General features: G+C 40.3%; 1 protein-coding gene across 41 annotated transcripts in view; it reads left to right on the top strand.

The window, feature by feature from the left end:
- The window catches only part of PAK1 (p21 (RAC1) activated kinase 1), a 153,175-nt gene that overhangs the window by 85,475 nt on the left and 51,666 nt on the right, over positions 1-16,034 (top strand). For all 41 annotated transcript variants that reach the window (XM_054662571.2, XM_016921679.4, XM_063783285.1 and 38 more), the window contains 3 exons: positions 9,616-9,716; positions 10,222-10,369; positions 15,240-15,277. In XM_054662571.2, coding sequence (XP_054518546.1) covers positions 9,616-9,716; positions 10,222-10,369; positions 15,240-15,277 — 287 coding nt within the window. The remainder of the gene's footprint in view (positions 1-9,615; positions 9,717-10,221; positions 10,370-15,239; positions 15,278-16,034) is intronic.

The raw sequence follows: 16,034 nt of genomic DNA, 5'->3' as shown, positions 1-16,034 counted from the left end.
GATACCACTTCACACTCACTAGGATGGCTATAATAAAAAAGATAATAACAAGTGTTAGTGAGGATGTGGAGAAATTGCAACCCTCATAATTGCTGGTGGGAATGTAAAATGGTGCAGCCTCTGTGGAAAACAGTCTGGCAGTTCCTCAAAAGATTAAACATAGAGTTACCAGCAGTACATGAATGTTTATAGCAGCATTCATAATAGCCAAAAAGCAGAAACAACCCAAATACCCCATCAGCTGATGAGAATAGATAAATAATAAAATGTGGAATATCCATACAATGAAATATTTGGTAACAAAGACATGAAGTTCTGATCCGTGCCATGACATGGATGACCCTTGAAAATGCTGTGTTAAGTGAAAGAAGCCAGTTACAAAGGATCACATATAGTATGATTCTATTTGTAGGAAATGTCCAGCATTGGTAAATTCATAGATAGAAAGTAGATTAGCGGTTGCCTAGGGCTGCAGAGAGGGAGAGGCAATTAAAACTAGGAGATGATTACTAAGAGGGGTGGGGTTTCTTTTTGTAGTGATGAAATGTTCTAAAATTGATTTTGGTGATACCTGTCCAGCTCTCTGAATATATTAAAAGCCATTGAATTTTACACTTTATGGGTGAATTGTTTGGTAAGTGAATTATATCTCAATAAAGCTGATTTTTAAAAAAGAAGATTCCAGTCTGAAACAGCAGATGGAAGCAGAGCCTTCAGACATCATTGGAACCTGAAGGGACAATCTTATGTGCTAAATGGGAAAGTGGGGGTCTAGATATTGGGATTATAGTATTGGTTCTTCCATAAATTGGCTGTCTGATTTGGGTCAATTATTTCTCTGTAGACGTCAGTGCCTTCATCTAGAAAAGGAGAGAGAGCAGTAGGCATGTGCAGTTTCTTTTAGCTTTAGAATCCTATAACTGGCCAGGCACGGTGGCTCATGCCTGTAATCCCAGCACTTTGGGAGGCCAAGGCGGGTGGATCACGAGGTCAGGAGATGGAGACCATCCTGGCTAACACGGTGAAACCCCGTCTCTACTAAAAATACAAAAAATTAGCCGGGCGTGGTGGCGGGTGCCTGTAGTCCCAGCTGCTGGGGAGGCTGAGGCAGGAGAATGGCGTGAACCCAGGAGGCAGAGCTTGCAGTGAGCCAAGATTGCACCACTGCACTTCAGCCTGGGCGACAGAGCGAGACTCCGTCTCAAAAAACAAAATAAAATAAAATAGAATCCTATAATTACATAAATGTGATATTGCAAAGGCGTGGTTAGATCAGGCTTGTCTATATAGGTGAAAAGAAACTAGGCCATTGTAAAGTACTTTATTCAATGATACAGCTGTAGAAAATCCTAGGCTAAATCTAAGTAACCTTAGGCTAAATCTGATCTGAAAATACATCTCATAGCCTCAAGATCAAAACTGCATCTCTGTAGGCTGAAAACATAGAGGTAGAAAACATACAGAGTTATAAAGAAGTTCTTGCAAAATGATCTAACTATCGTTCATCCTTTGGTTACAGATTTTCTATATTTGCCCTGGGCACATAGGTTTCATCCCTTTGCTTTAAGACCCTTGATGGCTATAACTAATGCATACATCAAAATGAAAGAAGTCTGAGGTGTTTTTCTTTTGTTTGGAGCCTTTGATCAACCAGTAAGCTACTCAAGTTAGTCCTATAAGGATACACAGCAGTGTTGGTAGTCTTTGAAGTGGTATATGCCCTTCATGTAGTATTTGAGCATTTATACCAGCTGCATAGAGTTATGTCTGGAACTGGACTTATAACACAGATTGAGTCCAGCCACTGACATTTGTTAACTCTGATTTATTTTTTAAATTTCATTCCAATATCCTCACTTCCCATTCATCCTATATCATTAGTAGGCTTTTGTCATTTGACATAGTAGATATAAAAGCATTTTCTAAACTAAAATGCAATACAAATAGGAGGTTTGTTTTTTAAAAATGGAAACCTCATTTATTGTTTTATTTGATACCTACAACAACTCATTTTTAGTTGGGGAGGCTAAGGCTTAGAGAAAAGTAAGTTGCTCAAGGTCTCACAAGTGGAAAGTGGGAGAGCTGAGTATGGAACTAAGTCTTCCTAAATTATCTGTTCCATTGTAACATAACTATCTCTCTTAGTTGTTCTCAACCCTGATTACATGTTGGACTCACTTATGGTGCTTTTAAAAAATACAGGGCGGGGTGCAAGTGGCTCACGCCTGTGACCCCAGAAGTTTGGGAGGCCGAGGCGGGCGGATCACTTGAGGTCAGGAGTTCTAGACCAGCCTGGCCAACATGGCAAAACCCTGTCTCTACTAAAAATACAGAAATTAGCCGGTTGTGGTGGCAGGCACCTGTAATCCCAACTACTCAGGAGGCTGAGGCAGGAGAATCGCTTGAATCTGGGCGGCAGAGGTTGCAGTGAGCCAAGATCATGCTACTGCACTCCAGCCTGGGTAACAGAGTGAAACTCCATTACAAAAAAAAAAAAAAAAAAAAAGGCTGGGCGTGGTGGCTCACACCTTTAACCCCAGCACTTTGGGAGGCCAAGGCGGGTGGATCACTTGAGGCCAGGAGTTCGAGACTAGCCTGGCCAACATGGTGAAACCCTGTGTCTACTAAAAATACAAAAATTAGCTGGACGTGGTAGTGGGCACCTGTAATTCCAGCTACGCAGAAGGCTGAGGCAGGAGAATTGCTTGAACCCAGGAGGCAGAGGTTGCAGTGAGCTGAGATCACACCACTGTACTCCAGCATGGGCGACAGAGCAAAATTCTGTCTCAAAAATAATTAATTAATTAATTAATTAATACTGATACCTGCATTCCATCCAGACCTTTGGAGTCAGAATTTCTAGAGGAGTTGTCTTGGGTCTCTAGAGAGATTTTTGGGAGATGAGAAAGAAGAATGATCTGTAGGCTGTAGTAATGGTTGAGATTTGAGCTGCCAGTGGGTAGAATGTCTTTGGGCATTACCTAATGCTGACCTCTCTAGCATGGCCTCAGTATGTGCCTGGGGGATGCATAAATGGTTGGAAAGAGAAGCTGTAATTGAGGGCCTGTAATAGGTGATGCTGAGTTGCAGAATTCCATGTGGGAAAGCCTGGTTCCTGTGGTTAGGATCTGGAGCCTTTGGTTTATTCTAAGAAGTCTTTCAGCATTTAGTTTGAAATCTTTTTCTGGCTGCATTTTCACAAGCAAAGTGGAATTCTCTGAGCTTGGGAAGAGTTTAGCAAAGTTAATTTTAACATTGGACTATGTCAGTGTTTATCTCTCCAAGTTTGGAACGTTTTACTGCCTTGAGCTCAGATTAGCTCAGTGGAGCCAATGAGAGGTGCTGCTTAAAAATAATTTTTTTAAAAAAGGCCAGTGATTTGTGCTGAAACTTTGATGGCTATACCAAGACATGGGATTTTGCAGTGTCAGCCTCATTTCCCATGCTATCAGAAAGCCAAGTGGTCTAGGTCAAGGATAGGGTTAAAGTTGGGATGGGTGAGGTTGGAAGCTTCTTTTCCCGCTTTATTTTCTCAATCCCAAGATCTCTAGATACATGAAATCAAGATGATTCTTTCCTCTTTCTCACCTCAACCACAGTTTCTCTGTCTTAATGAATGGGCTGAGAAACCTAACAGTTTTTTATATTAATGACAACTCATGTTTGTAAAGTTCTTTAGTTTACAAAGCACATATATTTCCTGTAACTTAAAGAATTCTTTTTTTTTTTTGAGACAGTCACGCTCTGTTGTCCAGGCTAGAGTGCAGTGGCGCGATCTCAGCTCACTGCAACCTCCACCTCCTGGGTTCAAGCAATTCTCCCTGCCTCAGCCTCCCGAGTAGCTGGGATTATAGGCACCTGCAACCACGCCTGGCTAATTTTTGTATTTTTTAGTAGAGGCGGGGTTTCACCATGTTGGCCAGGCTGGTCTTGAACTCCTGACCTCAGGTGATTCGCCCGCCACGGCTGCCCAAACTGCTGGGATTACAGGCATGGGCCACTGCGCCCAGCCAAGAATTCTTAACATCCTTGTAGGAATCCTTATTTAGATATAAGTCTTCTGTCAGTTATATATGTTACAAATATCTTCTGTGCTCTTAGCTTTTATTAGATTAAGTAAATTCCCCTGTAATCTTAGACAGATGCTTGGCATGATGTGAGATAGAATTTTAATATGGTCAAATTTATTAATTATTTCCTTTCTAATGCTTTGTGGTTCTATTTTTGAAATCTTTACCTACTCAGAGACATGAAGGTTTTTCTATTGAGTTTTCTGTATTCACGTACATGAGCACATGATCTGTAAATTGTAATAGTTCTTTTTCTTTCTTTGTAATCCTTCTCCTTTTACTTCTTTTTCTTGCCTAATTGCACTGGTTAATACCTTCAGTACTATGATGAATAGAAGTGGTGAGGAGGAATACCCTTCTCCTGTTTTTAATCTCAGGAAAAGCTTTCAGCATTTTAGAATTGAGTATAATGTTTGCTCCAGAGTTTTTGGTAATTACCTTTTATTAGATTAAGTAAATTCCCTTGTAATCCTAGTTTGCTAAGAGTTTCTAATCATGATTGATATCACATTTCAGCAAATGCTTTTTTCTGCATTAATTGAATTGATTATATATATTTTCTTCTTTATTTTCTTAATATAGTAAATTACATTCACTTTAAAAAAAAAATTGAGATATAATTCACATGCCATACAAGTCACCATCTTAAAATGTACAATTCCGTGGTTTTTAGTATATTCATAAGATTGTACAACCATTACAACTAATTCCAATACATTTTCATCACTCCAGAAAGAAACCTCATACTCATTGCAGTCATTCCTCATTTCTCCCTTCTCCCCTGGCAACCACTAATCTACTCTGTGTCTATGGATTTGCCTATTCTGGACATTTCATATAAATGGAATTACACAGTATATTGCCCTTTGTGACTGGCTTCTTTCACTTAGCATAATGTTTTCAAGGTTCATCCATGTTGTAGCATGGATCAGGACTTCATTTCTCTTCATGGCTGAATAATAGTATATGGATGTACTGCATTTTATCTATTCGTCACTTGAGGGACATTTGGGTTGCCTTCACTTTTTGACTGTTATGAATAAGCTAATGTGAACATTCACATACAAGTTTTTGTGTAGACATAAGTTTTCATCAGATTCCTGCAGACATACTTCTAGTCATCATAAAAAATTTGCAACTGCAGCAGTAGTCCCAGGGATACTATATCCCTGGGATATGGGACCATCAGGATCCTAGGTTTGCTTTATTTTCTCCATTGTGTCTTCCCTCAGTCTGAAGCTCTTAGTGCCTTCCTGCCTGCAGTCATGTGCTTTGTGAATCTGGTAAGAGTTTATGAAATTTGGTTGACTTGCTGAGCAGGTGGAAAGATGGAAGAAAGATCACACTGCTTACTTCTCTTGGCCTCTGCTTATTCTGTTTCTTTTGGAAATGCCCTTTCCCATCTTGGTCTGGCTAACCCCTATTCATCCTTTATGACTTCTTTCAGGTATTATCTTCTCCAGAAGAGTGGTTTATTACTTACCTTCTTCTGTAAACAGAGCATGCACCATTGTCCTATTTTGCAGATTGAAGACTTGAAACTCAGACTTTCCCTGGGTCACCCAGTGAGTTACTGGCAAAAATAATACTGAATCCTTCCTCTGAGATTCTTTCCACTAACAGAAATTTCTTTTAATTCCCTGACCTCAGCTGTTTAGCTCCTGGGTTTGTGGTGATGAGCCAGTGAGACAGTGACTGGCAGAGCTTGGTGAAGGGCTGTACACAGGTGAAGGGGATGATTGTTACTTCCAAGAAGGGATTAATTGGGTTCCAGGTGGCTCTGGGACTGTATGACTTCTCCATTTCTCTCCTGTATTCCTGCCTCTTGAATCCTGTTTTCTGCTGGTGATCCCCAACTGGTGAATACTCAGTCTAAATATTACACAGTACCAGGCCGGGCGTGGTGGCTCATGCCTGTAATACCAGCACTTTGGGAGGCCAAGGTGGGTGGATCACCCGAGTTCAGGAGTTCGAGACCAGCCTGGCAACATGGTGAAACCCTGTCTCTACTGCAAATACAACAAGTAACTGGGTATGGTGGCGGGTGCCTGTAATCTCAGCTACTTGGGAGGCTGAGGCAGGGAGAATTGCTTGAACCGGGGAGGTGGAGGTTGCAGTGAGCTGAGATCACGCCATTGTACTCCAGCCTGGGCAACAAGAGTGAGACTCTGTCTCAAAAAAAAAAAAAAAAAAAAAAAAAAAAAAAAAATTACACAGTACCCAAGCTAAATCCTGCCACCTAGATTTGCCCGTTCCTTTTACTTCTCTCCTCTCCCACTTCAACCAAGTCATTGCTATTCTTGTACTCCGCATCTAATCTATGTTAAACTGTTATTTCAGTTAGTAGTTGATACCAGTCAAATCTCAGTAGGGATCAGGGGTATAATAAAGAGTGAAAGACTTGATCAGGTAGACTACAGTCCTGTGCTCTGTGAATCAGGACAAGTCAACTTACATCCCTGGGCCTCTTTCCTCAGGGAATGGGATCATGGTCTCTAGAGTCACTCCCTAATATTTTCTTTCTTTATTTTTTTGAGACACAGTCTCACTCTGTCACCCAGGCTGGAGTGCAGTGGTACAATTTCAGTTCACTTCAACCTCTGCCTCCTGGTTCAAGCTATTCTCATGCTTCAGCCTCCTGAGTAGCTGGGATTACACGCATGTGTCTCCACGCCCAGCTAATTTTTGTATTTTAGTAGAGATGGAGTTTCACCATGTTGGCCAGGCTGGTCTTGAACTCCTGACCTCAAGTGATCCGCCTGCTTCAGCCTCCCAAAGTGCTGGGATTACAGACGTGAGCCACCGTGCCTGGCCATTCCCTAATATTTTCTAGAGTGTTCTTCAACTAAGTAAGCCATGTGCTGTATTGAAATTCAGAAGTACAGGGATTGTAATTGGAAGTGGTAATTTTGGTCCTCAAGAAGCTTACATTTTGGATTTTTAAACTAGCAAGGAATTATATAAGATAGGAAATGACTAGATGCTTGGTGGTGTAGCAGACTCAGTGTCTTGGGAATTAACAGGAAGAAGAAAGGTCAGGAAATCCTTCCTGGAAAAAGTGGGACCTGAGCCAGTCTTTAAAAGATTGCTGAGATAGGGAGAAGGAGAAGAGAGCATTCCAAACAAGGAGAAGAAAAAGCAAGCAAAAAGTTGGAGGTGGGAATGTGTGAGGTATATTCAAAGGTTGCAGGGTAAAGAGTGCTCAGTAGAAGCAGAGCTGACTTTAGCATTACCCTGTGTGTTCATGTATTAAATGATTTCATTTCTCTGGAACTCTTTTCTGTAAACCACTCATGCTTTGAGCTAACTTTCTTTTTGGGTCTCCTTTACCAAAGTTTCTTATGCATTTGACAGTTCATGCCTGTGATGTATTATATAGTATATCAATTATATGTAATAGAAATAATGTATAAACATGCATAGATATAGAAAATAAAAATTGAAATAAAACACAAATATAATTGTACTTCCCTAAGTGACTAGATCAGAGGGAATTTAGAAACAGAAAGTAGTTCCAAAGCCCTGCCACATGTTCCAGTGCATTCTGGCTATGAGAAAGACAGATGGACTTACGTCATAAAGGACTGCTTGACTTGGGGCCCTGGTATACCCCTTAGCCTTCTCTTTCTCAAAGCAGCTGCTTCTGAGAGGGAAATTGCCAAGTGCATAAATAGCTTAAACCCTAGCACTTGGCATGTAGGCAAATGGTTCTCATTAAGATACTGAAGAATGAACGTTTGGAATCAGACCTGGGTTCAAATCCCAGCTCTCAGTAGCTGTATGAGTAAATTACTCAGTTTCCTCATCTGTAAAATGACAGTAGTAGTATTTATCTCATAGGATTGTAAGAATGACGGTAGTAATATCTATCTTGTAGGATTGTAAGAATGAAGAAAAATACTATATTGACATCATGGTTTGTATACATGGCAAGTTCTTAATGTCATTTCTTCTTATTACACTGAAGTATGTTTTCTTGATTCAACTTGAAATTTTTTAGGGGAGGTAAAATAGAATGTGAAGAGCCTTGGCTTTGATGCCAGACTTTTTGGATTTTAATTACTTAATGATTGTAGGCAAGTCTGTTCCCAAATTTTCTAATCTACAAGTAAAACTTACCTCAGGATTGTGGTGATTGTATTAGATGATATGTATGAAATACCTATTTAAAACTGTGGGATGCAATCTCAGGAAGGAATCTTAACTGCAGAGCTTTGAGAAAGCATAGCTTCTTGTTTTCATAGATTCACAGAATGTAGGTGCTTGAGGGACCCTTAAGATCATCTAGCTCATCCTCTCCCTTGTTTAGATGAGAAAGCAGAGATCCTGGTCTCTCTTTCTCTCTCTCTACACACACACACACACACACACACACACACACACACACACACACACACACACACTCTCTGTGGTGAGGTAGAGGTGAAACTGGCTTGAACTCTAGACCTTTTTGTTTTTTCCTTCTCATTTTGCTACCTTTTATCAGGGTTTTGCTGGGTCTGTGGAGGTGTTAGAACTTCAGAATTTCTTTTGGTTAGTGTGTTGAGCTCCCAGACAGCAGGGTTTTAAAATAAGGTTCACAGGTGCTGGGTAACAAGTGTTGTGAAAGTCAGGCCAGAGCTGCTGAAATGAACATTTATTCCTGCCCTGGAGAGAATTTTTGTGTCTTAGGCAGATTCTTTAAACTCCTTGCCCAGTTGAGTTAAATGTCTGGTCATTTTTTCCTTTCTTCACTTACTGTCTGAGCACCTACTTTGTCCAGGTGTGTGCTAGCCTTTGGGAAGCTGTGATTAATTTGACATGGCCTCTGCACTTAGAATTCAGTCTGGTATGGAAGATAAACACTTATAATAGTCAATTACTATTACATATATTGGGTGCTGTGGGAACAGAGAGGGTAAAGAACCACCCAGCCTAGAGATCAAGGAGGGCTTCACAAAAAAGATGACTTACTCTATATCAACTGGCTAGTTACTGGTAAAACCAGAACTGTTAACTCTGACAGACGATCTTTTTGCCTCTCCCTTTATTTTATTGTTTTTTGTTTTTTTGAGACAGGGCCTCACTCTGTCACCCAGGCTGGAATGCAGTGGCATGATCTCAGCTCACTGCAACCTCTACATCCTGGGCTCAAATGATCCTCTTGCCTCAGCTTCACAAGTAGCTGGCATTACAGGCATGCACCACCATGTCTAGCTAATTTTTGTATTTTTGCAGAGACAGGGTTTTGCCATGTTGCCTAGGCTGGTCTTGAACTCCTGGACTCAAGCAATCTGCCTGCCTTGGCCTCCCAAAGTGCTGGGATTACAGGCATGAACCACCATGCCCGGCCACCTCCCTTACTTTAGTTCAACAAGAAATTAAGTCTTTAAACATGCATTGAGTATCTGCTCCAATCCAGGTCCGTAACTGAGCTCTTCTACATATGTGAAATATTAATAGATAGACTTTGCCCTCTCAAGGAGACTACAGTCAATAAAGAGCTAAAATAAGCCTAAAAACAATAATGTTTCTGTTTTTTTCCTTTTCCCTGTTTCTCTTGCAGCAAATAAAAAGAAAGAGAAAGAGCGGCCAGAGATTTCTCTCCCTTCAGATTTTGAACACACAATTCATGTCGGTTTTGATGCTGTCACAGGGGAGTTTACGGTAAGTCCTGGGTCACAGAAAGGTCTTTAGTCTTTTAGAGTTCTGGCTGTGCACTGTTAGATTCAACCCTTTCTCATCTTCCTGATGCTTCTATCTTTGCCTGAGACCCTGATTACAATTTTCTCACGTTCATGAGTGGGACACTTTCATCGCCAAAATTGTATCCAGAGAAGCCTTTCCATCTCCGTTCCTTAAATAATAAACCTCTGTTAAATGGTAGGCTTGGTAGCAGGCTCTGTGTGGGGCACTGATCATGCAGGAACAACATCCTATCCTACCATCCTGGAGGTATAGCCTGGTGAAGGAGCAGACATCTTAAGAAATGACTAATTCAATGAGAAAGATATTATAAAAGAGGCTTGTGTAAACTCTGAGAGTATAGAGAGAAAGGAATGACTAATAAATGCATCTTTTGCTGCTAGCAAGTGTCAAAGTTAGCTCTGATGTTCTTTCAGGCTCCCCTGTGACTGTGCCTTCCTGTTAGTCTTGCATGTCTCTCTTACAGGGAATGCCAGAGCAGTGGGCCCGCTTGCTTCAGACATCAAATATCACTAAGTCGGAGCAGAAGAAAAACCCGCAGGCTGTTCTGGATGTGTTGGAGTTTTACAACTCGAAGAAGACATCCAACAGCCAGAAATACATGAGCTTTACAGGTATGAGAACTGCGTCCAGGGCAGTCTCAGCAAGAGATGGTTTTAATCTGGGTGGGAAAGCTCACATGCCTATTGGTCTGGGATGAGAGAAGAAAGTAGTGGAAAGAGTGGAAGTGGCACTTTAACGTGGAATTTTGGAATTTGACAGCCAAGATGATGGACTTTGCATCAAACTTGAGTCTTCACTCTGTCACTGCACACGTTTTTTTTAAAAATAGCATGGTATTATATAGAGAGAACACAGGTTTTGTGCTAGAAGGTCTAGATTCTGACCCTTACTAGGTTCTACCTGTCACTTCATTTCTTTGCATCTCAAAATGGGAATTCCTATCTCAAGAGGCTGTAGTGAGAAATGGTTGGGCGCAGTGCCTCACGCCTGTAATCCCAACACTTTGGGAGGCCAAGGCAAGAGGATCGCTTGAGGTCATGAGTTCGAGACCAGTCTGGGCAACATGGCAAAATCCTGTCTCTACAAAGAATACAAAAATTAGCCGGGTGTGGTGGTGCATCCCTGTGGTCCCAGCTACTTGGGAAGCTGAGGAGAAGGGATCACTTGAGCCTGGGAGGTGGAGTTGCAGTGAGCAAGGATCACACCACTACACTCCAGCCTGGGCAACAGAGTGAGACCCTGTCTCAAAAAAAAGAGGTTATAGTGAGAAATAAGTGAGCTGATTGATGTGAGAGTTCTTTATAAGTTGTAAAACATCACCATAGAAATGTAGCTATCATTGTCATCATTATTGTTAATATTATTATTAGTTATTTAATAACATTAATGTATGTCTTCCTCAGGGAACTAATTTTTATTAGTTAAATGAAAAACAGGCCAATAAAGAATAAGTTTCTTTAGATGTACCCTCGGTAGAAGGGACTATATTTTTCGGAGTGTTTTTAATAGCAGAATTGGGATTAGAACCCAGGTCTCCTAATTCCTGTAACGTCACCTTTTGAATTTACTACTTGCCCCTAATAATGTTATTTGGAGGCTCTCCTTCCACAGCAGACCAACTTTCCATTGTTTTGCAGGTGTGAGAACCAAAGAAGGCCTTTCTAATATGCTAAATTAATAGTGGGCTAATCTTTTAATTTCTAGGCTCGTTACTCATGTTGCCTCCTTCAAATGGCAGTATTGTTGGGAAGGTGAGAACCAGGATGAACTAGTGAATTTTGAAGGATGCTTTCCCCAGCCAGTATCTGGCTTGTTTCAAGGGCACAGATGGTGGAGATGACAGGCTGCAGCTTCACTCATGCTGCTATGGTGGTGCCCAGGAGAGGGCCATGCATGTGCCCAGCAGTATTTCCTTCCTCTCGTCTGGCCCCGCTGAGTCTGTCTCACTTACTCCATTCAGGGACTGAGTCATTTCAAGGAGGAATTGGGCTGGAGGGCTACTGAGTGGGAAAGTTTTCTAGTCAGGAAATTAGAGTTTTTGTTTAAGGAACTTGTCATGGAAACATCAGGTTAGAGGCTGTCTTTGAAAACCTCAGTGGCCAAGTCTTTGCAAGGATCTTTCCTGCATGTATGTATGTAAATATGTGCTAGTGGCATGTAAATGTGTATGTAAACAGAGACATAGCCCTGTGGGTTTGCATATATTTGGAATTAAAGCCTACTTAAGTATTCATGAACAAAGATAAAGTCCACTCAGGTATTCATGAACGAACATATGTATAAATATACACATTCAGGTAATTATGTGTATGTTCATTCATGCATGCACATATGAATAATATTGAGTGTATATGTACGGATACGTGTGTACATCTACTTTTGTATGTACAAATTTGTGCACATATATATATGTATGCAAGAATTTTAATTTTCTATAAGTTGAAGACTAGGGTCAACTCTAGGCAAAATTGCATATTTGGTATAGGTTTTTTTAAGTGTCATATCTCTCCTTTCCCTATTTACCATCCTCTTATACTATTAGTTATGATAATACTACCTCATTTGTATATGCTCACATGTGAATTACCTCATGTGATTCTTTTGCTGGAGTCCTGTGGTGTGATCTTGGCTCACTGCAGCCTGTGCTTCCTGGGCTCAGGTGATTCTCCTGCCTCAGCCTCCTGAGTAACTGGGACTGCAGGCATGCACCACCACCCCCAGCTAATTTTTGTGTTTTAATAGAGACAGTTCACCATGTTGGCCAGGCTGGTCTGGAACTCCTGACCTCAAGTGACCTGCTCACCTTGGCTTCCCACAGTTCTGGGATTACTGGTGTGAGCCACTGAGCCTGGCTCCCTCATGTGATTCTTATGATGGCCTTAGATTGGCAGGGCAAGGACTATTATGCTCATTTTTTATACTCAAAGAAATTAATTAGGCTCAGAGAAGTTAAATGACATACCCCAAGTGACTCAGCTGATACATGATGGAAATGTATTTTAAGTTGGGCCTTTAACTCCTTTGCTGCCTATAACCGAAGCACAATCTTCCATGCTAATTTTTTTGTCAAGTATTTCTATTTTTTCAACACTTAATTTTTTTTTTTTTTTTTTTTGAGATGGAGTCTCACTCTGTCACCCAGGCTGGAGTGCAGCAGCGTGATCTCGGCTCACTGCAACATCCGCCTCCTGGGTTCACGCAATTCTGCCTCAGCCTCCCAGGTAGCTGGGACTACAGGTGCACGCCACTATGCCTGGCTAATTTTTGTATTTGTGGTAGAGATGGGGTTTCACCATATTGGCCAGGCTGGTCTCGACCTATTGACCTCGTGATCCACCCACCTTGGCCTCCCAAAGTGCTGGGATTACAGGCGTGAGCCATGTGCCTGGCAACACTTAATTTTTTATACCTGTTAGTAGCTAATGTAATAGGGAAAAAGTAGACTAGATTGACAACTCAACTGGGTCTTAGCCCTATTTTGCCACTGACTTACGTGACCTTGAACCAATCTTTTTCCTTTTCTGCACCTCATTTTACTCATCTGTAAAATGAAAGTGCTGGAAGCACTTTCTGTTCCGTCATTCTGTGCTTTGGAATTTGATTTTGATATATAGAAGTTCATCACCTTTAAAGGGAGTGTTTACTTATTTTTATATGACATAACAAGTATGCCTATTACCAAAATACCCAATCTTCAAAAATACTAGCAGTATGTAAAGTTGGGGGTAGTGCAGTGAAGGCATAGTGTTGTACTCTGCCAAAGTTGATAGTCTATAGTCTTTTGGACAAGAAAAAACAAACGAATTATGTTTAAAGTATATCCTGAATTTATTTCTCCAGAATACTGCTAGCTATTCTGGATTTGTTATAAGAACAAGTTGTCAGAGCTTGCCTTATTTCCTGCTTTGTGGGTTCGTGATTTGCTGTAGGGTCAAAGAAGCTGTATCTAGCACTTTTTTACATGATGGAATTGGAATTGTACATTCTCTGGGCTTGGTTCTTGGTGAGGAATATATTGGATTTGGTAGAATATTTCCCCTCCTTAATTCTATTAGTGGTGAATTGGCAGTCAGTTTTTCTTGGACCCATGGGAATTAAAGAACAAAACTGAAGACATTACCTGGTCTATAAACTTACTTTCTTCCTAAGATCTCCATTGGGTCTCTCTTTCAAATTTTATGAAGTCTAAGATACCACTGATTGTAAGATGTACAATTATTTACATACCAATCAAAGAAAATAAAGCTGCCAATTAAACCATAACATGCTTTAGAAAGTAGGACACACCTCTGTTTCAGAGACGTTAATGTGAAAAAATGTACATCTCAGAATCAGTGAAACATGGTAATTGCTTCATTGAGGGAGCTTGATTCTATTCTTGGAAAACAAGACCCTACCTTTAATTAGACTTGACAGGATTAATACCTCTCTTTTCCTCAACCTTAGTCCTTTTGTCCTTGTGGGCAGTAGATATGGATATAGAAGGATCCTTTATGAAAGCTGAAACTGGAGACTGGCCATGTTTTGGCATGGATGACTCAGGATGGTGCTATGGATTCTTTCCTTTTCTTTTAGAATGCAGATTTTCTTGGCCATTTAAGCCTGACAGTGATATAGCTGATGATGTGGATACAGTTCTAGCGTAGTATTTAGAATGAGACCAGAATTCAAATCTAATTCCTCTCTAACCTGTGTGTACCCTGGGCAAATAACAGTCATGTGCCACAACAACAGACCGCATATGCAATGGTGGTCTGATAATTAATATTATAAGGGAGTTGAAAAATTCTTATCATCTAGTGATTCCTGAAGTTTAAAATAAATTTAGCATAGCCTAAGTGTACACTGGTAATGTCCTACTTAGGCCTTCACATTTACTCATCACTCACTCACTGACTCACCCAGAGCAACTTCCAGTCCTGCAGGCTCTATTTATGGTAAGTGCTCATATAGGTGTATCCTTTTATTTACCTTGTAAACGATATTTTTTATTGTACCTTTTCTATGTTTAGATATACAAATACTTACCGTTGTGTTACAGTTGCCTGCAGTAACGTGCTGTACAGGTTTGTAGCCTAGAAAGCAATAGGCTATACAATATAGCCCAGGTATGTAGCAGGCTATACTGTCTAGGTTTGTGTAAGTACACTCTATGATGTTCACATAATGACCAAATTACCTGATGACACATTTCACAGAACATACCCCATTGCTAAGCCACACCCAACTGTACTTAACATCTCTGAACTTGTTTCCAAATCAATGAAAGTAGATATAATAATAGTACTCAGAGCCATAATGAGGATTAAAGAAGGTGATATGTATAATGCATTTAGCATGATATCTAGCCTGTAGTACCAGTCATATTATTACTATTCTCTGAATCTGGCACGTGCTTGACCAGATAGACTTATTTTGCTGTCCAGAAAGAATTAACTGTAACTGTTATTGACTAAGTCCCTTGTTTTTCTTCCTGTGCAGATAAGTCAGCTGAGGATTACAATTCTTCTAATGCCTTGGTAAGTCTTTATTTACTCTATTTTGATGTGGGCAGATGTGGAGGTAAGGATCAAGACAGTGTGGTAGAGGCAGAGCCTGAGCTGGGAGGCACTCATATTAGTCATTCCTGCACCCTTGGCCTCAGAATTCCTATCTATCCAATAAAGAAATTAGATATAATAAATAGGGGGTATCCCTTTCAGCTTTAATGTCCTAGAAATTCTTTCTTTGTGATAATTTTTTTATTTTTAATTTTTATGGATTCATAATAGTCGTAAAATGTTCTAGAAATTCTAATTTTGGAACCAGAAGGTATGGCTTTAGACTCAGTTTTAATTTGTAGCTTTGAACCTTGGGAAAGTCAGTTTGCCTCTTTGAGCTTCAATTTCTTCATCAATAAAATGAGGATGATACACTGTGCCCTCACCTGGACATGTCTTCAGATACCTACACTTAGAAGAAAATTTCCTCTTTGGTCTATGGAGTCTGCAAAACCAAGATTAGTACTAATTGTTGAAGGGAGCAGATTTTATTCATTTAAAGTCATTCATTCTGTCCTCTGAAGTTGTAATGAATGCTTTGACACTCAACTGGATGTTATAGAAATCATGAAGAATTGGCTGGAGAGTAAACTAGATGATCTCTCTGTCTCTCTTAACTTACAAATTCTATTTCCCAGGGCACTTACAAGGATAAAATGTGATGTTGATGTATTTGAAAGGGTCCTATAAATAGTAAAATGTGATGCATATAAGAGAATACTGCCTTTTTTTTTTT

The sequence above is a fragment of the Pan troglodytes genome, chromosome 9 (assembly GCF_028858775.2).
Source record: "Pan troglodytes isolate AG18354 chromosome 9, NHGRI_mPanTro3-v2.0_pri, whole genome shotgun sequence".
Classification (NCBI taxonomy): Eukaryota; Metazoa; Chordata; class Mammalia; order Primates; family Hominidae; genus Pan; species Pan troglodytes.
The sequence above is the reverse complement of the archived record's forward strand: the minus strand, read 5'-3'. Positions and strand labels throughout refer to the sequence as shown.